General features: G+C 41.8%; 2 protein-coding genes across 5 annotated transcripts in view; both read right to left on the bottom strand.

Moving 5' to 3' along the window:
- The window catches only part of bicd1a (bicaudal D homolog 1a), a 28,409-nt gene extending 6,533 nt beyond the window's left edge, over positions 1-21,876 (bottom strand). For all 4 annotated transcript variants that reach the window (XR_015100743.1, XM_086109556.1, XM_086109557.1 and 1 more), the window contains exons 1-5: positions 21,388-21,876; positions 5,207-5,419; positions 2,870-3,022; positions 1,747-2,253; positions 111-503 (exon numbers count right to left, since the gene is read on the bottom strand). Coding sequence is in view for 3 of the 4 variants with exons in the window: in XM_086109556.1 (XP_085965682.1) it covers positions 111-503; positions 1,747-2,253; positions 2,870-3,022; positions 5,207-5,419; positions 21,388-21,603 (1,482 nt within the window). In the remaining variant the exon portion in view is untranslated. The remainder of the gene's footprint in view (positions 1-110; positions 504-1,746; positions 2,254-2,869; positions 3,023-5,206; positions 5,420-21,387) is intronic.
- Positions 21,877-23,589: 1,713 nt separating this feature from the next.
- Positions 23,590-25,154, bottom strand: LOC147205957 (ALX homeobox protein 1). Its single transcript, XM_086108195.1, has 5 exons — positions 24,968-25,154; positions 24,828-24,884; positions 24,549-24,697; positions 24,147-24,260; positions 23,590-23,748 (listed from the first exon to the last, which is right to left on the bottom strand). Exons 1-5 carry the CDS (start codon positions 25,152-25,154, stop codon positions 23,590-23,592), a joined length of 666 nt encoding a protein of 221 aa, XP_085964321.1.
- Between the last annotated feature and the right edge of the window lie 1,285 nt (positions 25,155-26,439).

Below are 26,439 nucleotides of genomic sequence, written 5' to 3'. Positions count from 1 at the left end.
AAATGGAGTCCCAGAAGAAAACCAACGCAGGCCCGGGGGCCCCTTTTCAGACGTATATGTTCATGTTTTTTTTTTATTTTTTATTTTTAAATACTGTAGCGTCAACAAACCTGTTCGCCCAGTGCGCGTATTCTGTCGTCACTGTGAGCATCTGCTTGTCCCTCCGCAGCGTGGCTGTACTTCTCCTTCAAGGCCTTCAGCTCTGTTTTCAGGTTGATCACCTCTGTCACCGCCACCTTGTATTTACACTCCAGGACCTCAAACCCATTTATGTCCACATCGCAGTGACCATTAGCTTGAAGTGACATTGTGCCGTCGGCAGGTTTGTCACTGTCTTGAGGGTCATCCAGCCCTTTGCCACCGTTAAGATGCTTCATGGCGTTGACGCGCTCCGTGAGGCCATGGACTCGCTCACTCTGCTCGGTTAGTGCGCCTTGTGTGTGTTGCAGCTGGGTCTGCGATTCCTGCAGGTTCATGAGCAGTGCCGCTTTCTCACGCTCTACCTGAAGGATAGAATTAGCATTCACAAAAGAATGCTGCATATTTATGTCATGAACAGACTTCACCGTCTGTATAATGTGTTCAAACACCAAGAAAGATGAAACATTTGGGGTCTAGTAATGATCTGTATTTCTAACTGTGCAAAAGTATACTGATAATAATTTTGTCATTTTTGAGGCAATGAACTGCCAAAACATCAAAGTTGAACCCACTGATTTGTCGATCCGGTAAAAGCTGTGATGGCTGAACTGAGAGAGCAGCCCATTTTCTTATTGAATATTCATTTCATTAAAAGGTGTGTGACAACATTTCTCCATAAAAGTGTCCTGGTACATTGGCGGTGTAGTATTTCACGTAACTGACATTTATGCAGTTGGCACAAGCTTAGTTGAGAATTGCCTTGAATTTTGATGTGTGGAACGGGCGAGACAACCGTCAAGTGATTAATTTGTTGATTCAGTGAGGGGTTCCTCAAGACTTTTGTCCATATTTTAGACATGCCGTATGAAGTTATGTGCTTCACATGCTGTAAGTATGCATGATGCTGGCACATTTACGGCTTTGTGTTTCTAGACCGAAAGCAGAAGACGCCAGTCCTCGTCCGTGTCTCTTCTCTGCATCCCTTTGCTGTGCCGATCACGTCCTAATCATCTTGACAGCACTCCCAAATGGCCCACGCACATGCATCACAAGAGTTCTCTGTTGCTGCCTAATCTTAAAACAGGCAACGATTTGAGCAACATCGCAAATGCCAAATGTCAGTTTCTCTTTGCAATTGAACAGAACTTTGTCACGAAAGATATCTAGACTATGCCAGAAGTAACTAAAACAGCTTCAGGGAATTCACGTCATAACAACAGATGATTTATCTTTTCCACTGGGAGGATATCAACTTGTATTAAAGGGGGAAAAAACATTGTGCTTGTCCATTTCTGTCAGAAACCTGTTATTATCACTGATCTTAATTCGATTATTTGTGTGATTATGTGGATTACAGCAACATCCTGACATCTGAATTAACCAAGCGACCAGTGAAGCGTGTTTAATCAAATTCATTACATTTAAAAGTCCTCTCACTCCCTATCCATCACGTATGCATTTGTCTAACACACAAACACTGATTTCTCGGAATCATCTTTATATGGGATGGACCTCTGCTGTTATTGTTATCATAGCGATAAGAAAACATCAAGTGGCTGCTAAGAGAGTGAGCAGCATACCACAAAGTCAACTTCCCTCACTGACCTGTATGAGCTGCTGTTTGAGCTTCTGCATCTCCGACAGGTTGAGCTCACTAAACAGGTCAGGAACCGGGTGCAGACCCTCGCCCTTTCTGCCCGCACGGTAGTCTCCATTAATTTTGGCCAACATGGCGCCCGCATGAAGGTGACCGTTGTGCCGACAACAGTCGTCACTGTTGCCGTTGACAGCGACAAGAACGCTGCCGTTGCTGCTGTTAGCGCCGGCGCTTCCGTTGACCTCCTCCGGGAATTTGAGGCCTTCGACGCCAGTGACAGTGAGGGCAATGTGGGCGCCCGTGCCGTAGACGTTGTCACTCAGGCTGAGGTGATGGGCCAACTCTTTTCGCAGATTGTTCTTCTGCTCACGCTCACTCTTGAGGGCATCCAGGGCCTCTTCCAGTTGCCCAGCAGAGATTTCTTTCAGACGTAAAGCGTCTTCAAGTTGGCTGTTGAGCAGAACAGTCTCCTCTTCAAGGACCTTAATCTCATGCTTGAGACCCTCATACTCCACCTGATAACAAGAACAAAGAGAAAAATCCAGAATAAAAGAAAAACATCCCTGAATATTAGAACAGTATTTATAAAGAAATACTAAAATTGCTAAAAGAAAAAAAAACTTTCACTGAGCTACAATACCAGAGTCCAAATAATTGATCCATAAAATGACAACATGTCACAGAAATTCACAGTGACCATGAAAATATGTATGAAGTGTAAGTGCTTGTGTTTAAGGCATGACATGATGGTTTGAACCCGAACTTGCTAGAATATTGTTTTCTTAATTAATAGCACCTTCTCAGAAATTTACATGTGTGTGTGTGCGTATGCGTGCGTGTGTTGAGGGTGAGGGGTAATAAGGTTTTTAAAGAAGGTGAACAATCACAATAAAAGAATACATATCAATGAGTTCTTTGGATCTTGTACATGTTAACTACAGGGTACCGGACAACAAAATTGTCATAAATTGTGGGGTGCAGACAAATAAGATGGCAATGCAGGTTAGCTCAAGTTGCCTTTTGTAGCTATAATGTGTAACAGCAGGTAGGGCTACCTATAAATAAAGAGTGTGAGAAGCCAAAAGACATGGCAACACCTTCATTTGAGTATTTCATGGCTTCACCACTGACCTGGCTCTGCTTGAGCGTCGAGACCAATTTCTGCAAGGTGATGTTCTCCTCCTCGAGCTCCGTGTAATCCTGAAGCAGCCGCGTTTCTCTGAATTTATACTCCTTGTTCTCTTCCCTCATCCTACTCCTCTGGAGCTCCAGCATTTCATTCGTCTGCGGCACGGGCACAGGAAGAGACAAACTGACATTTTAAATGTGCTAAGGTTTGTATGTGACCCCGAACGCACGACAACAGACAGGAATGGCGTTTGCCAAAAACCTTGCGGAATTTATTGTAGCCAATGTAAAGTCAACTCAGAAAAAAAGCAAAGAAACTTAAAGTTCAAGGGAGAACGCGAAGAATCCACAGGGAGAGGAAATAGCTACACAGGAAGGGAAAACTTCATGAGGTGCCTACCAGGGCTCAATGCAGGTGGTTACGCCACAAACGTGCACTGAGGAGTGATGAGCTACAGGTAAGTGATTAGCTGGCGAGCCTCGGGTGTGAGATGTCGAGCACACTGGCTGAGAAGGCTCCCTGACCGGCCCCTCCCTAAGAAAATGTCTTACATGAACTGTCTGTGGGCGGCCCGGTAGTCCGGTGGTTAGCACGTCGACTTCGCAGTGCAGAAGGTACCGGGTTCAATTCCAGGTCCGGCCTCCCTGTGTGGAGTTTGCGTGTTCTCCCCGGGCCTGCGTGGGTTTTCTCCGGGTACTCCGGTTTCCTCCCGCATTCCAAAAACATGCATGGCAGGCTGATTGAGCACTCTAAATTGTCCCTAGGTGTGAGTGTGGGCATGGTTGTTCGTCTCTGTGTGCCCTGCGATTGGCTGGCAACTAATTCAGGGCGTCCCCTGCCTACTGCCCGAAGACAGCTGGGATAGGCTCCAGCACCCCCCGCGACCCTATTGAGGATAAAGCGGTTCGGAAGATGAATGAATGAATGAATGAATGAATGAATGAACTGTCTGTAGTGCAATGAAACGTGTAAAAAATGCTTTACAAAAAAAACAAAACCAAACAAAACAAAAAGTCCTACGGCCTGCTTGTAACGTGCAAAGTGGCAGTCAGTGATTATGTTTGTGCAATTTGCAATGTAATCTTTAAATAGTACTAGGGGGGTGTGGCTCATCTAATTGATAGGAAAACAGGAAGGTGTGTGTGTGTGTGTGTTTGTGTGTGTGTGCGTGTGTGTGCACGCGCGCGCGTGTGTGTAGGATGAGAGTGGACAATGCTTTCACTTTTACGAGATGATGACTAGACCGTACATGTAGATCATTAAGAAACGATTTGAGCTTCATAAATGCTGACAGCAGCTCTCAAACTCTTGAAGCTAATCGAGGCTAAACGTCCGTACTAGTCTACTGCAATATTTGAGCTAATGATACAGCGATTGGTTTCAGTGCTAGTTTTTATGGGTAAAGCAAGGAGTGCAGAAAGCACTATCTCATTCATTGTGCTGTGATGCTTCCAAGTGTACAATAAGTCTTGTAGTAGTTGTGCAACCTTGTGCCGAGCTCAGGGTGTTTATTCCCAGTTGAGACCCGGATTTGCAACCTACAATGGCGTCGTGGCCCCGGTGTCTGACCCCAACTCGAACTCCAATGCTGCCCCCCCCCCCCAATGTTTGCAGACATGCCTGCGCATATGCACACCGTAATGCGTGATAACGCGTGTAAATATTTTCCCCAAAAACACTGGCTATCTAAAAAGAATCATTGCGCCACCCAAATCAAATAAAATGAAACATAAAACAAACTAGGCATTCGCTTGTGCGTCTTTGCGAGCTCTTTGGGATAGACGTCAAAGTCAATTAGAAAATTCTTCCAACAGAAGTAAATGTACATCGCTCTCGTGTCACAGAACATCTTGTCACAGAGGGCTGACCTCTTTTAGAACATCTCTTGGTGTATTCTGTTCCTTGGAGTCGTAACAACTTTTGAAATAAGTTTTAATTGGAAATTAGAACATGCCTTGAGCCTTTCATAATAATGAGGAGGAGAAATAAGAGGAATAATAATTCCTCTGACTATGACAAAGTACATCTCTTCAAATACGGCTCAATGCCTTTGTAATTCATGTTTTTTTCAGGTTGTAGTTAATTTTTAAAAATGGGATGATACTAATGCACACCAAGTGATAGAGCTGTTGTTTTGACATTGTCTTTATGACCAAAAATATGGCCAATCTACAATTGAAAGTTGTATGTTGTGCTTGTTTGTCCCACTCCCTTTTACAACAATTGTGTTTTTCCCCGAGATTAAATTTTGATTCCAAACCTAAATTTGCATTACGAGATGTCGGGGGGATCCTCTACATTGGGAGTAATCTTGAGAAGCATGACCTTTACAAACTCACTTCTCGCAGATCCAGCACGACCGCGTTGAGCCCCTCGTTCTCTGACTGGGTGTTAGAAGCTGCGGAGCGACTCAAGGTCAGCTCTGTCTGCAGCTCCAAAAGACGAGACATGTAGTACGCCTCCTTGGAGGCAGACTCCTGGAGCAACGTCTCCTCATTGCTCTCGCCGTCCTCGGCCACCTTGCGCTGGTTGCTGTATGCTTGGCCGAATGCCTGAGGAAATGAAGAGCGCAGTTTGAGAAATCAAAGTTTGTCATCTTGGCATGGAAGACAACAACCATCACAATGATGTCCGCAAAGCAAAACTTTCAGGCGTTGTCGCTTAACCACAATTGTGTTAACTTCTACCGATGAGAGATGAGGTTTCATTTGATCAATAGACACATTGTTTCCATTTTCCTGACACAGGTTTCCACAGCAGTGAGAGCTGGCATGTCACGATAAAGCTGCAGAGGCTAGAATGGAAAAATCAAAGTGAGGAGACACCAACGTAACTAAACTGTCATTCTGCTGCAAGCAAATAAGCCCGAACATATATGACATGGCATGCATCATCAGCAATTATTCAAATACATTCACATAGGTTTCCGAACAATGTCACCTGGAGGTTAGCAGAGGTTAATTCCCTCAACTGCCACTACTGTCGATAAATAAACACAATAAACAATCCAGCAGTTTTAAGGAGAACAGCCAGAATGTCACAGGCAGACCTCTTTGTCTGACAACATAATTGGACCGGATCAGGAAATACTGTAAATTACATATTTATCGTGCAAGCATCCGTGGTTGGTAACTTAGTAAGTTGGAATGTTTGTGAGGCAGAGCCATGTCATTTTTTTCCCAATCAGCAATCACCACTAGTGATGGCAAACGTTCAATGACATTGAACAAACTGTTAAGCAAATAATGACGAGAAGAGTGTATGAATGTGAATACAAATAAACCTTTTACGATTCTTTACAAACACCACAAATTCCAACCTCGTCTAAAGATTTGATATGCAGACAAACCAGCTAAACAATTTCAATTGTATTTTCCAAATGACATTTCAATTGACCGGCGGTCCGGTGATCTAGTGGTTCGAACATTGGCCTCACAGTGTAGCGGTGCAGGGTTCAATTCCAGCTTCGGCCTTCCTGTGTGGAGTTTGCATGTTCTCCCCTGCGTGGGTTTTTTCCGGGTACTCCGGTTTCCTCCCACATTCCAAAAACATGCATGGCAGGCTGATTGAACACTCTAAATTGTCCCTAGGTATGAGTGTGAGCGCAGGTGGTTGTTCGTCTCTGTGTGCCCTGCGATTGGCTGGCAACCGGTTCAGGGTGTCCCCCGCCTCCTGCCTGAAGACAGCTGGGATAGGCTCCAGCATCCCCCGCGACCCTTGTGAGGATAAAGCGGATCGGAAAATGGATGGATGGATGGACATTTCAATTGCTGCTCAAATGTTTGTAAGTGTTTAGCATGAATCAACAATACAAATTTTGATCCTTCACACAACTAAAAAAGTGCAATTGCACCAAAATGTAATAAAAACATTCTTGGCAGAGTACGTGTTTGGCATCTAAAAACAGAACCCACAGCACCTATCTTTTGCATTAAGACACTTTTCTCTCCCAATACCTCATTTTTTCCCCCTCTCTGACACATTCTGCGGGTTGGCCTTTTACCCACCCGCTGTCCCTCCTTGGGACATGAACACTGACATTCTGGTCAATGATTAAGAGAACAAAAGCATTAATTAATGCAAAGCATTGTTTGAATGAGCACACATTCCCACTTCGCGCAAGAGCGGCTGCCAATGTCCGAGCAGCAGCACGGTCACCCACAGCTGAACTCTGCAGGAGGAAGAAGGGAAAAGCTGGCCTCATGGGGCCCTACTTACTGGATTTCCACCACACTGAGAACACAAAAGGGAGAATTTGTGATGTAAAACCAACAGGAGAGCTATTACATTGCAAATTTGCAGCACTGAAATCCACAAACGCAACACACATATACATGCGAGCACACTTCCACACACAAACATACACAGACACAGAGCTCTAAATGAACAAGACTGAAATATGTGTCAAGAAAAAAAATAACCCCAATTCCAATTAGGCTGCTGACGAAGAGCGGACGAGCAAAATGTTGTAAATTGTTCACCTCTGATATTGATATATTACTGTATACCCATTGTTGACAAGGATTGGACTAAAACTCTTCATATTACCACAACACTTTGGACAATTACAACTAGGTGGGAACAGTTTTGGCGTACATTGTTCCAGAATGACAGCACCCCATCCACAAAGTAAGGTCTCTACACATATGTTTGGAAGAGTTTGCTTTGGAAATACATGCCAAGCTATGTCATCCACATCAGCCATCTCAGACTTCACAAATGCTCATCTGGCTATAACTCTTGTCAAGGGTCTTGTCAGAGGAGTAAACAATTTACAAGTTACAATGGAGGATCCAACACCATATTTTCTTCCATTTTCCATTCCCGGAGGTGTAAATTCACACTACTTACAGTATGTTCACATTGTGGATCAATTTTATGATGAAAAGCAAACACAATAGCCTCTAGAGCAGTGGTGCCAAACATACGGCCTGTGGGCCGGAACCTGCCCCCGAGGAGGTTCGATCAGGCCCACAGGATAATTAAAAAATGAAAAAATGCATAAAAGACACGGAATGAATATTTTTAATATGGCGCAATTCGTGGATTATCCGCAATCTGTACTTTATAAATCTCGTTTAATCTTAAAATGCATGATTATATTTTTCAATACCAAATACTTGTTTAAGTTTTGTGCCTTTGTGCAAACAGTGGGATCAGTTACAATGCATATATGTGAATGATAAAAGTAAATTGCAAATTTGTCGAAGGAAATCGAAGGTGTTTCATGAATTGTTTTGTAAAAGATATGTTCATTAAATTTCAACATTTTCCTCATGCTCTTGTGCTTCACTCTACCAAAACAAAGGAAAGACATGATATTTTGGTTATTTATAACAGAGTATGGTATAATTTTAATGGTCCGGCCCACTTGACATCTACGGAGGCCGTATGTGACACCCCTGCTCTAGAGGCTTCAAATATCTGAGGAAGGTCAGTTTAAAAAAAGTTTATTTAGAAACAAAAGCTGGTTTTAAACTCAGTCCTTCACAAACCAGCCATCAAAGCAAAACAAAGACAAAAAACAAAAACACAACAGTTGTTATATTAATTACCATCTGAAAAGCCCAATTAATTGTTTGTAGTAGTTTTATGTTTGTATTCATATTTTATTTATCATAAGCCAATTATTATTTCATCGTCTTTATTGTTTATTTTCTTCCTTCTTCAATGTGATTTTTTTTCTTGTAAAACAAATAAGTGCTATCAAAATTGAAGTACAACATTACATTTGCATTATTTTTAGTTAGTAGATTTACAGACAAACAGATGGACTGCCAATTATTTATCATTACGTTCATGGAGATTCATTTTGTTTTCACGCAACAACCACCCTCCATGCATGTTCCTAAAAGTCCACCACATTTGGCAAATGCTCCACATAAGAGGGAATCGAAGAAAGTGACACTTAATGGCTTGTGACTCATTGACCTCTTCCAATGCTCTGGCCGGCCTGTTGCTGTTGCGGGGCAGCTACCTCCCAGCTAAAAATAACACTGACAGCTGTGCGTTTTTCAACTAATTATGTGAAAAGCGGTGATAACGCATAAGTGCTGAGTCCTTGTGATGATGGCTCCTGGCTGTCCTGTATGGATGGGCCCATTGTCTGTCCTACTTGGGAGATATAGCACCATTCTTCTTGTAAAGAAATGTGTGGTAAGGGTGAATAGCACTTCCTCAGGATAATATTCATTCAAAATCGGCAATTGGCAGCTCATTTGGAGCGAGAAAGCAGCATAATGAATTTGGCCTCAGGCACTTCGGCCTTGTGTGCCTCAGTGGCTCAAGTCCAGACAATGGGGCTGCACCTGCACGTACTCAGCCGGAGGCTGGAGAAGCTTACATGGGACGCAAACCCGGACAAGGGGAGGTGAGTAAGGTGTTCGAACTCTGAAATCCTTACCCATCTGTGGTAGATGCTAATGAGGACTCAGGGGAGTGCCTGCTAGCTGTGCACCGTGTGCGCACTTATCTACTTTTACACTCTTATAACCCCAATTACACTCAATCATTGTTCATAATTAACTGCATGCATCAGGTCTGCCTCATAGTCACATTTCAGGGTGCATGAACAGCATTTAGAGAGTAAAAAATAACGTTTGCCTTCTTTAATTACTCACTGTGGATTAATGATAAAATAAATGTTAACTTTAATGAGACTGTCAAAATAACCTCATGAATAATCACTTTTTAGTTAATTCACTTACAGTAGTGCCTTAAGTTTAATTTGAATGTAACAAATCATACAGTTTGAGGATCATGATTTCATGCTTGAAAGCCCAGTCACATTGTACTGTTCCTTCTGCTGTACACACTCTAATCACGGGGCGGAATTCTAATACAGTCAAACCTCGGTTTTCGAACGTCTCTGTTCTCGACCAAATCGGTTTTCGACCAAGATTTTCGAGTTTTTTATGCCTCGGATGATGACCGAATTTCGGTTCTCGAACAAACTGAGCGCACTTGAATGCGTCACTTGACTCCTCTTGCCTTCCTTACACGAGGAAGTGACGCTTCCTCGTTTAGCGTTCCATGGTGAACAGATGTGTTCAATAAAGATTTTTTTCTTTTGAAAAAGAGCGTGGTTTCCGTTTTCGAGCAAATCGGTTTTCGAACAGCCTTCTGGAATGGATTATGGTCGAAAACCAAGGTATGACTGTACTTTTATAGTAAATGCACCAAATACACAGCTCAATAAGCAGCAGTCATATACATCATTCTTCACAGAGGATAAAGAGTGTATGCCTGGGAGTATTGTTATATTGTCTGACTACATATGTTGCTGCACCATTTGTGTTTAAATATCCATTGATTAAAGTGTTACAACCAGGATTCTAAATTAACAACCTGCAACCTGCCAAATGTGGGTTCAAATTCATTTTGGCGGATGTTGATAAAAACACATGAGTTTGCCTTTTGATTGCGTCGGTCAGATATACTTGGGCATCGATGGGCAACGCATGGGACGATTAGGAAAATATGGAACGTATAAGTGCAATATGGGATGCAACATTTCATTCCCAATGAAGGCACAATTCCGTATTTTACAGGACGGGTGTCAGCCTGTCTACACATGGGTTAGCATTAAACCAGCACACTTTCGTGATGTGATTTGGTTACATACACAATTGTAATTGCTTTTGTATAATGTTTAGCTTCAATGTTCAGTTTAAAACAAAACATCTTAAAGCAATCAAGTGGCCTCTTTTTTGAAAAATTATTCAGTGCTCGTTGTGAAGTTTGCTGACACCATCTAGCTGTTGTAACAAAAAAAAAAATTGCGAGCAAGTTACAACTCAAGAGCAGGAAATACGCCATGCGACAGTTTTTATGACTGAAAACCTCCCAAATCGGAGCACTCGTAAGTCAAGGTGTAATTGTCCGAACATGAAGACTCCCGTTGTTTCAAAACATGTGCAGGAGATGTGAAATCATAATCCGTCAATCAAAATGTAATCTTTTCAGTGAAACTTGATTGAAATTTCATCCAAAAGGCAGCTTGCTGAGCAGTAATCCCAACTAAAGGCGTGTAGTGATGTAGTTGTGGAACATAGCAATCGGAGTACGGTATTAGTCAACTCACAAGAAGTTATGATGAGTATAAATACACATACAGATACACATGACATCTACAGTTGCGTACAGTCCAGATGGCCACCCCATCTGACAACATCACAGACTTCAGAAACATGGAGAGAGACATGGATGGACGCGGCAGAGGAGCAACACGGCTGTCTGCATCAACATAAAATGTTGCAGTTTCACTTAAGAAAAACAAAACACTGTCGCTTGTTAACAAAGATGATGTACGTTGTTCCATGATGTGGACCTTGTCAACTTTCTTTTACTCTTGCGTTATGGCTAACGATGGTGACAGTTTGACCCCGGAATAGATTATAAGATATTTCCATTATTTACAAAGAATAATTTTCCAAAATTGTAAAAATATCAGGTGGATCAGCATCATAAGAGTTGAAACAGTAATTTTGTTTTAATTCTCATTTTACTGTATGCATTTCATTCTCTTTTTAATAAATATATCACTGTGATAGAGATTCTGGGGAGAAAATGCCCTCCGTCCACACTTTGTCCTTTTTAAAGACACGGAAAAGTCCCCATGTGCATTTCAGCCATGAGGAAAATTGCCATGTCACGAGATGTGTCATCTGTAAAAAAATAAAATAAATAAACACAAAACGCACAGAGGCACATTTTCACAAGTAGAGTGGAGCTGGGTCATCGAGTTACAGTCATAGTACAAGCAAAAAAAAATAGTCATATCACAGAAGACTGTTGCAAAAAATGATATTTCATATAAAAGACTGAATGAATATGAAATAGAAGACTACTGGCTGCAGCATAAAGTTGATCAGTTCAGCTTTATCACATAATTTTACAAAGCTATTTAGACTGGGTTAAATACAAACATATAAGCTGATTAAAGTTGCGAGCTCATTTGTGTGCTGATATGTTCTTTTTCAACTCCACTTCTGAATCTAGACTTCCTAAAACAAATGCATTTATTCACCATAGCGCTTATCTTTCTGTAAGCTTATACAACAAAAATGGGGCTGTTTTCTGCTTTCACTGTCATAACTGTTTAGTGCTCAATACCCGCTGTGCATAACATTTAAAACAACAATGCTATTACAATAGCACTCAGAACGACATCTTAAAACGGTGGATGATCTGTGCCATTGTGAAGATCCACATCTGCTGCTTTCACACACTACACAAAGTAAAACATGCAGATGCCACTGAAAGGGCTGCCAAGCACAAGCCGGTTTAATATGTCTTGTTCGAATGAGTTCATTTGGCTCAAGTCTGCTATTGATAAGAAAGAAGGTTGGATTATTTCCCAGAATCACACTTCTGTGCGCGGGTGATGGACAATGAATGCGTCGCCTAAGAAGAAGCTCCACGTAAAATGTGCTCCAAAGATCGCAATTCTCCCCCACAAATCTGATTTTGTTCTTATAGCCTCTTTGCAGACTTGCCTGTTGAACATAATGAAGTGGAGATCAGGTCTTGAATTGAACAACTCAATTACATCGAACATCCTTGATAATGTGGAGTATGCGCTTCCACCATTATAACAGTTATAACAGACATGGTATACTTATCTCTCTATTTATTAATTTTTTTACGTTACAGGAGCACTGAGAGGGACAGCGCACGTGCGCGCGCACACACACACACGCACACACACACACACACACACACACACACAAAGATAAACACAAACCAATTTACTTGTACTATTACGCATTGGCAATACTTGGACGTAATTAAATGTTTGTGCTACTATTTTGCATTCGATTCATTTTTGGTGTCTCTTTACATGCTGAGAACAAAAATATGCCTCCATGCTTTGGCAACTGTGTGAGCAGAGAGAAAGAAAATCCTGCTAACAGGCTGTACCGTCTGTAACTGTGCCATATACTCAACTTGCTCTCTCTGTTTGCTAATGTGCCTGCCAGGACACCAGGAGCAAGTCAACCACAACAACACATGGCAGAGATGGCCTTCAGGCGACCACTCACACGTTGGCATACAGAAGTTAAAAATACACTTGGCTACAGGCACTCTCACTCAGGAAGTATTCTGATTGTCACTGTTGAATTGACCAGGAGAGCAAGGTAAATTACTCAAAAAAGGAAAGAAAGAAAGAAAGAAAGAAAGACAGAAAGAAAAAAATGTGTGTGTGTGTGTGTGTGTGTGTGTGTGTGAGTGAGAGAGAGAGAGAGAGAGAGATGTAAGGATGCAGTTATGATCTGATTTTTAAGACAGACGAAAAGAGTCAAATGCATTGATAAAAAGAAATTGAAAAGAAGAAAGCTATGAAACAAGGCTCTGGGGTGAGACTGTGCAAGGGTCATAACACAAGAACAGAAACCCGATGTTTGACTCGTACTTAAAATAGACTTTTGTGTTGCCTGTATTATTTAATTGTATGCATATATTCTCATTGATTACAGTGTATTTTCATCAATTTTTGATGGTAGGAACATTTCCATCAGTTTCCCTTGTAAACTAGCGAGTTCCATTTCAACTAAAGCACTGAGTGCCTACTTTCCTCTCAGTATCTTGCCTCGGGTGCATATGAAATAGAGCACTAATGTCAACTGTGTGGAAATCGACCTACATGGTCTCCTCTTTGCTGAATGCACAACTTCTTTCACTGAATCTCCTTCATACATTTATTAGTGACACATAAAAACAAACATTTGGAAGAACGTTACGTCAAGAAAAGCACTAACCAGCTGGGTGTAACTGTCACTGCATGCTTCCAAAAAAGTGACATGAGAGAACGAGAGGAATGAAAGATGGACTCATTTGATGACATTGTCTTGTCTTTCTGCAGCAGAGAAAGGGGAGCGGATGCAGAAAAAGACACACAACAATAGAAAGACTAACACGCTGCCACTCAAGCCATCCTGGTGGAACTGACCCATGGGCCTTCCACTGAGTGACTCACCCAGTGGAAGCCACAGAAAGTCACTGCAGTAACCTGATGCTAAAACAACACACACGGTCTATTATTTGAGCAAATTGAGCTATGCCGCTTAATGAAATAATTATTCAATCAAAGATTGGACTTCAGCCTTTTGCTTTACCTGAACTTGATCCAGTTTCAACAGTGCCCAACTCGGATTTTTGAACCTGGGATGGGTCTTCAGGTTCGTGTGGTGATTCTCTGGCACACTGAAAAAAGGTTTTGTTGAATTCACTCAATTTGAATTCAGTGTAGATCGGATCATTTTGTGAACACATTTTGGAAATGAAACAAATGAATTTGGCCCTTCTGTGACTGTTGTCATGCAATTGACTCTCACGGGTGGTCCTTTGGAGTGAGTGACTTCTTGCACAAGCCACTAGCGAGCAAGCCACACACTGGTTAATTGCCAAATGACTTTTACTTGGAAATAAAAGATTTGGCTTGGATTGGATTGGATAAACTTTATTGTCAAATGTACTGAATGTGTAACATACAGCAGAGATGAAATGTCTTCCCTCTCAACATAAAACAAGAGTTTTATTACGCTGTGGGTGTCCGTGCCGCTATCAAAAGAAAAGTTAATAAAAAAAGATAGGGTTTGTGTTATGTTTTAACATTTTCCCATTGCACATATGATTTCATTTTACACTTGTGTGAGACAATTAGGTTGACGTATTATGTTTGTAAGACTTTGGCCTGTGATCTCAATGGGAAATACTGTGTTGAAAGTCCACCAAATTCAAGTGACCATCACGAATCTTCGAGGTACCACTCTTGAGACTTAGCCACAGAAACATAAAAATAACATTCAAATGTATATCCGAAATCAAGCACAACTAGGGTGGTGTTTATGCTTCAATTTATGCTGTTTCTGCCCGGCCACTCATTTCACACAGACAAGCCATGGTCGCCCACAATGCCCTCTTCTCCATTACATCAACACAACCATAGCAGCAGAAAAGACAAAGAGATCAAAGTGATGCGCTACAGCCACACAGTCACACTCTGCCCCGCCGTCCTCACTGTTTTCAATCACAACATCCGCACCCAGCCTGCCGCATTTACTGACACGAGACACCCTCATGCAGGGAAAAAGCTGCTGACAAAATGACCTTCACCTCTTGTTTTGACTGCAGGCACGCAGACACGCGCGCACAAAGCGGTGCAGTTCAACATATTTAAGGGCGACTGCGGGACTCCTTATCTCGATGCTCAGCTGCCTCACTGAGCCTCTTGCTGGGGTCAAAGGTAACTTGGCGTGTATAATGTATTACAATCATCGCCCACCCAGTCACCCACCTTTGTCAGTGAAGGAACAATAGAACAATTGAGTCTGAGCTATGTTGCCACGAATCAAGTGATGAGTAAAATATTCAATGGAAAATTGAATTGTATATCGATTCAAATGACACACACACACACACACACACACACACACACACACATTAGTGTACCCACTTGCATGCATGCAAAACCAAAATGTTTCCTCAAGCTCCACATTTGACCTTTTTTTTCATTTTATTTCATTCACAGAAAAGTGCAGCTCAGCTCAGCAAATTGCATACCGCATAAATTGATGCGAACTCCCCACTTCAGCCCAAAGGGAACCATATACGAAGGGGTGCGGGGAATACAAGGGTTGGGCCACAGGCTATGTTGAGAGAGGGGGATGGTGGTCTGAACAGAAAGAAGAGAGGGAACAAAACCATCCCAGGATGTATTGATCCACCTCATTCCTCAATGTTTACCGCTCTCCCACCACTGCAAGCTAATGTAAGAGGAGCAGCGAGAGAATGGAGGAGGCAGACTAACTTTGGAAACGTTTTGGAAAAGTTTGGAGTGAGAAGCGGCGACATACACGCCAGCGTCCTCTCACCCCGGAAGTCAATCACCGAACAATTGTATGACAGTCAGTCATAACTTGTAATGTATCATCGGGACAGATTTATGACCATGACTTGATGTCTGGTTTCAAAAGTATTCCGAACAAAGAGTTCATCTTTTGTTTAGAATTAAAAATGCATGGGTGTAGAGTGAAGACGATACAATACAATATCCTGTATCCCACCGAGCACCGTTTATGGTGCTCCATACATCAAACAGACACAACCAAAATAGTACATACAGCAAATTCCGTATGATGTAGGACACTTCTAATCTGTACACCACTTCAAATAACAACTGCAATAATAAACATATGTTAAATTTGCACACATTTTACTGTGTTGGTTAGAAATTGGCATCATTAACCTTCAGAAAGGTAGCATTTAGATAAAGCTCTTGTACTGGATTTCAATACATTGTGCAAGCAGTCAGAATGGTGTTGCATGAGCTATCACAATTGATTACGGCCCTCGTGAGGATAAGCAGCTTGGATAATGGATGGATGGATGGATGGATGATTGACTGATTAATTTGGGGACTTCTTCGACAAAGAACTGGTCACAAGTGGATTGGAGGCAAATTGCAAATGGAGCCAAGAGCTGTGAATCAGGAAATCTAAATACATAGCTATCCACCTACCTACCTACACATCTGCTTCTCTACCTCTCTAGGCAGTACGTGAGCAACAAAATAACTGTGTCTTCAGCCATAAAATATTAACACGCAAGAATTTTGTAAAGGGCAAACCAAGTTGCAGGAAACAAAACAAAGACGCGCCACATCTCGCAGGCACAGTAACATGTTCAAAATGACTCATAAAGCTTCTTTGACACATTTCGTGCAGACATACTACAACAAATGAAGATGCAATTTCTCTTTCTGTCTGTGGACAATTGCAAATGAAACATCCATGAGTCATCCGGCTCACTGATCATCCTAGTACAAATAATTGCAAAAATGTCTACATCATTGTAAAGCCATCCAAGCACAGTGCTGAGGCAGAATAGCTTGTCTCACTCTCACAATCACTGCACCCTCTTCTTCCTCCTCCTCCTTCCACTTCCACTGTCCTGCCTGAGGTTGATCTGGCCAGAGACAGCACTAACAAGCTTGAACCACTGAATAAAGGGACCCCTGCCATGGATTAGGCAACTATCCAGCAGCATCCAGAGCATACAGGATGGAGAGAGTGATTGGGCTGGGGGGCATGCAGTGGGAAGGGTGTTCGTGTGTGTGCGTGTGTTTGAGAGAAAAGAAGAATATATCAGCGCGGAAGACTTAAGACCAAGAGCACTTTCAGTCCCCCAAACACAAAGTGTACCTAATGTTTTCTTTTGTACTTGCAGCAGCTCCAACCGTGTATGTGCAGTATGTGTGTGAACTGAGCACACACAATCACCAGCAAGGAAGTGAACTGAGGGCAGAAGACAGGGCAGAAAGACATATGTGTAAATCTCCCTGCCCTGAAATTCATTGCACACCAGTACATAACGACCCTGTCTATTTTATTATTTAAAACTGTCTTGATCACATGTTTGTAACATGGTTTGGTCAAAATACCCCTTGGATGAAGAATTACAGCACCCCCCCTGTTTTGAGGGTGTTTGTCTGTCTCATGCAAATGGCCAGTGCTTCTACTGCTGCCGACTGGGTGAATGCCAAGTACGCTTTCTTTACCATGATGCCGTTATCATGCTGTTGTATTGCTTCATGGTGAGGTCAGCAGGGTTTATCTTTGCCATCTACTTGCTAACCAATACAAATTTGAATACAAGAGATGACATGATCATTTGCAAGTGTAGATTTTCACTAAAAGATTTCTAAGTCTAGTCGTTCAAAAAATAATAATGGTGAGACATCATGAAAGTAATGCATATCAGGTTTTCATCGTCGATATTTTCCAGATTCATAGGCCACACAACAACTCAATCAGATTCCATCCAAAGTTCCCTGCCGTATTGCAATGCAAAGCAGAGAGCAGGGGGAATGGATGTGATATTATTGTAGTGGAAGGCTTGCACTCTGCTACAGTGATAGAAGCGTGCGACAGATAAGACCCAGGGGTGGGTTTTTTTTTTTTTGTGGAAGTAATATCACCTCCAGAAAATGTTCCCTGTGCCAAGCGTAAGCACCGAATGACTCACAGACAGAACACACGAAACGATCTCAACAGATGCACAGTAGGTATCGATGACATTATTTCTTTTTTTTTTTATTGTTGCTGACATGTGCAATCATATAGAACTGACTTGGATCATACTGAGGGGCAAAAAAACAATTAGAATTGACTAAATAGGGCCATGGAAGGGTTAAAAAACAGTTAAACGGTGACAGGGTCATTCAAAACGAATACCTAGTTGTGTATGTAAAGGCTCAAGGTTTCATAGATTGCTCATGTGCACTTGTTTGAGTGATCAGCGAGTGTATCTGTATTGGAACGACAAAGTCAATTCCTTTGTTTTTGCTGCGCACTGAAGGCATTTGTGTTTTAGATCATGAGGCAAAAGTTCAGAAGTGTTCATCTGCGGAAATACCAAAAGAGAGAAAACAACACCCATGATCACAGTTCGACTTTACGTTAGACTTGTTAGACAAAACAGGATCCATAGGCTACACACACACACACACTGGCACACACACGCACACACACTGGCACACACACGCACACACACACACATACCTATGGGCAACTGAGAGTCTTCAATGAACCTAACATGCATATTTCTGTAACGTTGGTGTAAGCCACAGAAAGCCGACACTAGCATCGGGAGAACATGCAAACTCCACACAGCAGGATCAGAGCCAAGAATTGAACTCAGACCCTCCAAACTGCTACCACTAGTGTTACATCAAACATAACATGAGACAGATATAAAAAAAAAAACATGGCTGTGAATTCCCAAATTATCCAGTAAGGGCCACCCATCCATTCATTTATCAACAACCATTCACATTCACACTCACATTCACATCTTCGAGTTTTCACTTAACCTCACAAGCTAGTTTCTGTTCAAGGAAGGATTGCATTCAAACTCGTGACAGATAGGCCAGAGTCATGATTCAAACCCAGATCCTGTAACTGTGAAACAGACATACAAACCACGATTCTACCATCTGGTAAGATCCTTCCATTGTTCTAGTCTCCAGTATTTCTCCTTATTAACATCACGGGAGAGCTGAGGCCTATCCACGTTGACTTTGGGAGAGAGGCGCGATATACCCTGGACTGGCTGCCAGTCAATTGTGTACATAAATCAACGAGCAATTTACAGTTCTCACTTAACGTGATGTGCGCGTGTTTGGAATGTGGGAAAAAGGAAATACAAATTCATTTGCGATGCATGATGAGTCACATCCAAATAAATATGATCATTTTATTACATCCATCCATTTTCCGAACCGCTTGATCACTAGGGTCGCGGTGGGTGCTGGAGCCTATCCCAGCCATCTCCGGGCAGTAGGCGGGGGACACCCTGAATCAGTTGCCAGCCAATCGCAGGGCACACAGAGACGAACAACCATCCACGCCCACACTCACACCTAGGGACAATTTAGAGCGTCCAATCAGCCTGACATGCACGTTTTTGGAATGTGGGAGGAAACCGGAGCACCCGGAGAAAACCCACGCAGGCCCGGGGAGAACATGCAAACTCCACACAGGGAGGCCGGAGCTGGAATCGAACCCGGTACCTCTGCACTGTGAAGCCGACGTGCTAACCACTGGACTACCGGGCCGCCCTCATTTTATTACATTTGACTAAATATACTCACACTTATTCTCACCTTATGTTTCAGTTATTTATTGTTATCTCACAAAGTTTGTCTGACATGTTTGTGACAAACATGTCAGACAATTGTGTGCTGTTATTATCGCTGTGCGAAATGCAGTGTTGTCTGTATCCTTGAGTTTCAAAGTTTTGTCATCAGCAGATGTCATCGGTTGTTTACTCATCTCATGATATTCATTACATAGATCATACACCACCCACCAAGGTGTCGATCTAAATCAAACCAAATCGAAGGTCAACTGACAGTCCAGGACATGTTATGCTCGACCTGAGACATTCCACTGTAATAAATATGTGCATGTGAAAAACAGCTTGAAGAATGATGATGATATTGTGACTTTTTTGCAGCAATGCTATTTGGACCTTTTACAGGTGCTTCTTGAAAATCCAATTCCAAACTTTTGAATATCCATCATGAAATAGTATACATGTTAGATGAAGACTTAACATAGACAAAGAGTGTGTGCAAAACCTCTCTCATTCAATGTATATATACTCATACATTGAATGAGTTATCCTTTTATTTCTCCCTGGATGTGAGGAATCGGCAATATTTTATACAGCAACCGTTACCAACCTTTCCATTGTCTCCATAGCCCTGTTGTTCCACTATGTTCTTACACCCTACAAATAAAATACTTTATGTTATGCGATGCAAGGCTAAGTTATAGACCCGGTGTTTTACACTCCACAGAAATGTTATCATAATTGAATTGAATTGAATACAACTTTATTGTCAAATGTGCACATACAGCACAGATGAAATTTCTTCCCTCTCAACATGCAACAAGAGGAGCCGCTGCGGGTGCCCGCGCCGCCGTCAAAAGAAAGGTTCACAAAAAATGACAAAATAATACAAGACAACACATGAGACACAAACAATCGTGCCATCTTAGCCACTTTCCTGCATACACTTTGTTGTCTGAAGCAATTCTAGATGAAAGAGGATCGAATCAAAGTGTCCTTTTCACCAGTGGATGGATCAAAGACGTCATGCTGCAATGTGCACACGTCTACTACAAGCTAAGCTTGAAAGCAACAAGAAGCTGCAGCATCCATTCACGAAAAAGAGAGATTGGCTTTCTTCTCCTGTCCCATGTAAATCTGAATATATTGAAATATAAATATAATAAATAAATGGGAAACCCTAACAGCACAGCGGCCAAACTCAAAGCACGTCATGTTTTTGTGACCCACTAAAGCAAATGAGGTGTGTCTACTTTGCTTTTGCATAATAGAGTTATTTTAATTTTTGCAGGTAATCTGGACCAAAATCACAATTTTAGTTCACATTTTACAGATTTACAGATGTGTTTTTCACCAAAGCTCTTCTCAACTTAAATGGAGTATTCGTTGTTATATTTGGTTGTCACTATTTTCCATGACATCTCATTTCAACCTCAATCTGATGTTAACAAAATAAATACATCCTAACAATGAAATGCAGGAGCAACTCTGTTCTCATACTATGATGAGGTGATAACTCATTTTCAGTCACATCAGCCCTCTGCGAAAAACCACAAAATGTGGCCCAATTAAAATGAATTTGACACACTTGCCTTTTAGCAGAATAGTGTCATCAATGAAACAAACCGGGAGTATGCACACATTACTGTATGTATGCATGGTTACACTGTGTGCAGCACCACAAAGCTTGAATAAAGATGCCCGTTGAAGAGATTGACTTAAAAGCATTTTCACATTTCCTTTAATTAAGAAGGGAGTGATGTGATGCCTATGAACTCTCAGGTTCTTCATCTGACCTCCAGCACACGCCACACAGGTGCTCAGACATCATCAGCTGCGGACGCCCCCTGAGTGAGCGAGTGAGCGTAGTCCAGTCTCTTACCTCTTGCAATTGTTCCAACTCCTTCCTCAGAGCCTCCTGCTCGCTCTCCAGTTCAGCACACTTGTTATTCAGCGCCTGGTTTTCCTCCAGAACCACCAGCCCGCACTCCGCAGCCCGAATCTTCTCTCCGTTCGCTTCGATCAGCTCCCGGGCCAGCCGTTCCACCTCGGCCCGGTATTGATCCACAGACTCTCCGCATCCCGCACCGGCCGCCATCGCCCTTCACTGTCCGGCTTTCTCCGTCCCCCCCGCCCCCCGCCCACCCAGCCTGTTGGTCTGCGGTTCTCCTCCCGAACTCCCCCTACAACGCAGAGGCAATCGGGAGGAGGATGGGGATGCGGAATGTACGCTCCCTTTCCTGGAGAGCGGCCAGAAAATTAAAATATGTGGTCCAACTCTTATATTTTCCTTCCCTAAAAAATGAGACACGACATCAACAGAACTGTAGCGGCATATAGATGTAGCCGTGTGCTTTTCAAACCAGGTCACTCAGGAAAACACGGCGTCATTTCTGCAAATTCATGGGCGTAAGGGCGCCACCTCTCGGCTCATATGTGTCTGTACATATTTTTCAACTCCACCCACTGTATAGTTTATAGTTGGAAGCATTTAGTGACGAACGCCTCATTCAAAAGTACGCTATGGCGTAACACGGGCTATAAACACATAAATAACCGGGGTGAAAAGTTTAACTTCACACAAAACCTTGTCATATTTTATTAGCTCTTATCCTGTCAAATCATTTATGGTATTGATAGAGTGGCTTGTGTTGTGCCAGCGTTGCTATAATTGGCAATTACCAGCAATACCCTCACACAAAAGAAAAAGATATGGGTTGTCTGGGTCATTGTTGGATCCATGTTGAATGCCTCAGTCTTTGAAAAGCAGCAGACATCATGTCATCTTTCATCTAGCCTGTGACAGAATAACTACACACTCCAAATGTTCTGCAACATTGTAAAAATGAAGAATAATTTAGAAATATTTGTGGTTTGAATGTCTGCCTATAAGTTGGGAGGTTCTGGGTTGGAATCTTTTCAATCCTACATTCCAAAAACCTGCATGTTACGTTAAATGAAAACTCTAAATTGCCCATGGGTGTGAATTGTTGTCGGCAAATAGGTGCCCCATTATTAAATGGTGACCAATGGATGGACGGTTGCAGTCGTGTAGAACCGCATTGCATCATAGTAAGAGGGACAATGCCGTTTAATACTTGGGTGAACTCAATTAGCTACATGAGCGAGGTAACACTTAAGGGACAGTTCTATGATGCTGAACAGTTCAGGACCACCACAACAAAAAACAGATACATGGCCTGCTGGAAAATTTCATGTCATAATTGCTGCATTAGGTACGGTGACTTCCGAAATGGTTAATTGTTATCATCCATGCCTTGCATTCTAAATTTACAGATTTGTAAAATGTTGTAGCCAAAATTCAAATTCAAAAGGATAAAAAGGATTACTTTTTTAATTTATTGTGAGGGCTACTTCAATGTTCATTATTTCAGGTAAAATGGTTTATTGTCTTAAGTATGTTTAACTTTGTGAATAACTGCCTTCCACACTGACAACAGTGTAATTGTGCACGATTTATCGTAAACACCAGCCATTTTACATTCAGTCATCTAGATGAATACAGTACATGAAACTATTTTTTTATGGAATTTGTGTAATTTTGGTGAAGTGGCCATAGCTTTCAGCGGTTGCTGCACATTCATGTTTTTTCTGGCTTCCCCAGCTGACCTGCGAGCAACCTCAATTTACAACCTCAAATTAAGATAAGAACCGGTGGTCAGAAGTTCAAACAGATGAACATAGGCGGCGCATTATCTTATCTCTGACAAAGGAATGTAATGTCATGCAAGTAACACATCTCCTGCACAAGACTGCAGCACAAAATAAAATTAACAACTCATTCAGTACCAGCCAATTCTAGACCAAGTCTGAAAAGACGTTTAAAAATGTCTTTGGGAGTGAATGAGTTTTAATTAAATTCATTTGTGTTTATTTAGCCTTCGGAGAAACAGTCACAACAGTACTCACTCTAATATTTAAAGAAGATATTTATTGTAAAGAAAGACCATTACACTACAAGCACAACACGTTGTAAATTAGCTTAAAAACGTCAGAGCCTTCAATTAAAAAAACATTGTGATGCTCACTCATGTAATGTCACAACCTAATCGTTTCATCACTCTCAGGTCACTGTCTGAATGTCAAAATACGGACTTCTGCGATGTGAGAAATGTGTTTCGGTCAACATGCTGGGAGGTGACTTTGCTGTGAGGAGCAGTCTTGAATGCAACAATTCCTGTGAGCAACATGGCAGCCAACACATTGTTGCCAGCTGTGGTTTCTGATGGATGGAGAAAGAGGTGCATATTGATGACACGTTGATGATAATTTACTTCAATGGTTGAACATCTGTTTAAGCAATTTGGTTTCATGTCACAGCACACAAAAAAAAAATTAAATCACAGGACAATTCATGAGGTAACCTGCACATTTGAGACATCTCTCCACTGCTACATACTGTCACAATTTTGTGTATTACTGGTATGCAATGCACAACCACGATAATAAACATAACGTTAAATGAAGACTACACTACGACAGTGCCGTTTAAAACTCAGTATTATCATCTCCTCAAAAGGCAGAATTTTACATTGCATGTCATTATAACTGTGCAGGGATACCTGACGAAGTATCCAGTGTGTGTGCATTTATATGATATATAATGTATTTAAAAGGTACCTCATAAAATAACCGGGAATTCTTGTGCGAATGTGTATGATGTCTGTCTGTCAGCTGAATGTCTCTCAATGTTTCAGTCTTCCTCCATTTGGCTCGACGGTTCTGAAACCAAATCTAAACAAAACAGCAAAATAAGATTTTTTTTTCCCATGTCATACAAAATATTCACCAGTCGGGGATCTAAAGGACGGAAGATTGTTCTCATTCCTCTCACTTTTCAGAAAAGTGGTGCGCTTTTGAGCTTTGCGTGATATACTTGTGGTTTGCATCATAAATCCATGTTAAGGCATGGCAACAGTTTCACTTTATTTGTGAAATAAAATCAGACGGTGAAGCCATTAAATGACTTCTGACAATAAGAATAAACCGAATCGGGTAGATTATGTATAGTTCTTTGTGTACCTGTATTCGCCCCTCAGTGAGGACCAAATATGAGGCCAACTGCTCTCTGGTCTTGACATCCGGGTAGTGAGTCTGCTGAAAGACCTTCTCCATCTCCTGTACCTGCGACGGTGTAAAAGTGATCCTGGTTTGCCTCTTTTTTCTGCCACCTAATAAATTGGAATAATTATGTTATCAATAACGGGGGACTTAGATCACTACTGTCATTGAAAAAAAAAGTGAAATTGTTACCGCTTTGGTTTATAATCATCATCATTATTATTTTCAAATGATACTCACTGATACGTTCTGAGGGGGATTTTGGCGATTCTTCATGGCGCCTGATTTCCGGACTTTCTTTCGGGGAAACAAATATGTTAATTGAAAATTGTATATCCATGCATAAAGTATGTAACATTAGTCTTACGTCAAGAGCATACCTGCGCCTAAAAGCTGGTTTGATATCCGGGTGTTCTCCTTGATAACAGACCAGTTGCGATGAACGTTTTCCTCTTTTCTGGTGCAAGTGGGCTTTCTCAGGATCTCCTCAATGGAATGAGAAAATCTTTTGCATGGTTCCCGGTCAGACCCCCTCTGTGTGTCATCTCTATTCCTTATTTCCAGCATTGCAATGTGTTATATGTCATTCAATGTTGGAGTTTTCAGCACACAACCCCGATAAAATAGCACAATTGACAGCTCTCGTGAAGAAAATTTGCTCTGACTTCCTCCTCTGCTCTTTGGTGCCTATCTTGCACTCTGCTCCCTGAAAGATGAGGGTATTCAGGTTGTCCTCCCTTGCTTGGTGGACTGTAATCAACTTGGATCACATGGTCATGGAGGAGGAGCGACGCTATTTAACAGCATATACTTCTAGGAAAACTCTAATCAGAATCTCAAAGTTTTCTTGTCAGTGTCTCCAAAGAGCACACTCATGTCTTCTGATATTACACTGGTGCCTTAGCACACATTTCTGCATTTTAAGTGTGATAGTCTTAACCCAACATTGTACACCATATATATTACATTGATTAAATGATAAAGTGAAGGTCAGTGGTTAAAATGAGAATCAAGTGAAATAACCACACGCTCTAAAGTGGAGCTCCTACTTCTGTCTTATCAACGGATTTATTGGATCAGGAATCTTTGACCTTGGCCCTTTTGTGGCCTCTCACACCTAGATTCACCTCACAAGTGTAGTGGGACGAAAGGTTGATACTGACCTCTTGTGGTGTATGCAGAAAAGTACTGCATAAGCATGTGCTGTACTCTCCCGCTCTCTCTCTCTCTCCATCATATATATATATATATATATATATATATATATATACAGTATATAATGTGTGTGTGTGTGTGTGTGTAAATACACATATGTACAATATGGATATGTGACATCCATGTTGGGTCCAAAGAGATGTAACGTGCGCAATTTATTGATGGACAAGAGACACACATTGGATGAAGAGGAGGAAACAAAGAAAAACTATCAGAATGCAGAGCCAAAATTTATAAGGTGCCGAGCCACACTTTTTCTCCTGCAACGCCTTTATTTTTGCTTTGAGGTGTCCCTCATCCGTTCCACTTATTGCGGCAAAACACCTTTGACAGAAAAAAAATATGTTTGAACATGGCAAGTAGAGCATGGCAAGTAGTGGTTTTGCAAAATCATGAGACTAATGCTAAACAACATTGCTACCATGGTACAGAATAGAAGCTGTCAAAAAGTAAATCCACTTACCAGGTACTGTATGCCAACTTCCTTGCTCACACTTCGGTCTCAGTATTGCTGTCTGTCTGTCTGTGTTGTAGTGCTCTGGGTGACTAAAGACCGTGATGATTTTCCTCATTTTGTTGTAGAACAAGCGTCATCACCAACTCCGGCTCCTGTCCTGCATGTTTTAGATGTTTCCTT

This window comes from Hippocampus guttulatus, chromosome 4 (assembly GCF_054856545.1).
Source record: "Hippocampus guttulatus isolate MCC_2025c chromosome 4, RoL_Hgut_1.0, whole genome shotgun sequence".
NCBI lineage: Eukaryota > Metazoa > Chordata > Actinopteri > Syngnathiformes > Syngnathidae > Hippocampus > Hippocampus guttulatus.
Note: the sequence above shows the minus strand (reverse complement) of the source record. Positions and strands in the feature narration are given on the sequence as shown.

Bases quoted from the DNA above. Each gene is read 5' to 3' on its own strand.
- LOC147205957 (XM_086108195.1), bottom strand. From the start codon at position 25,154: ATGCTGGAAATAAGGAATAGAGATGACACACAGAGGGGGTCTGACCGG. The intron at 24,261-24,548 runs GTACACAAAGAA...TGTTTTGTTTAG, and splicing joins TCACTGAGGGGCGAATACAG to ATTTGGTTTCAGAACCGTCG. The intron at 23,749-24,146 runs GTACCTTTTAAA...TCCATCCATCAG, and splicing joins ATTCCCGGTTATTTTATGAG to AAACCACAGCTGGCAACAAT.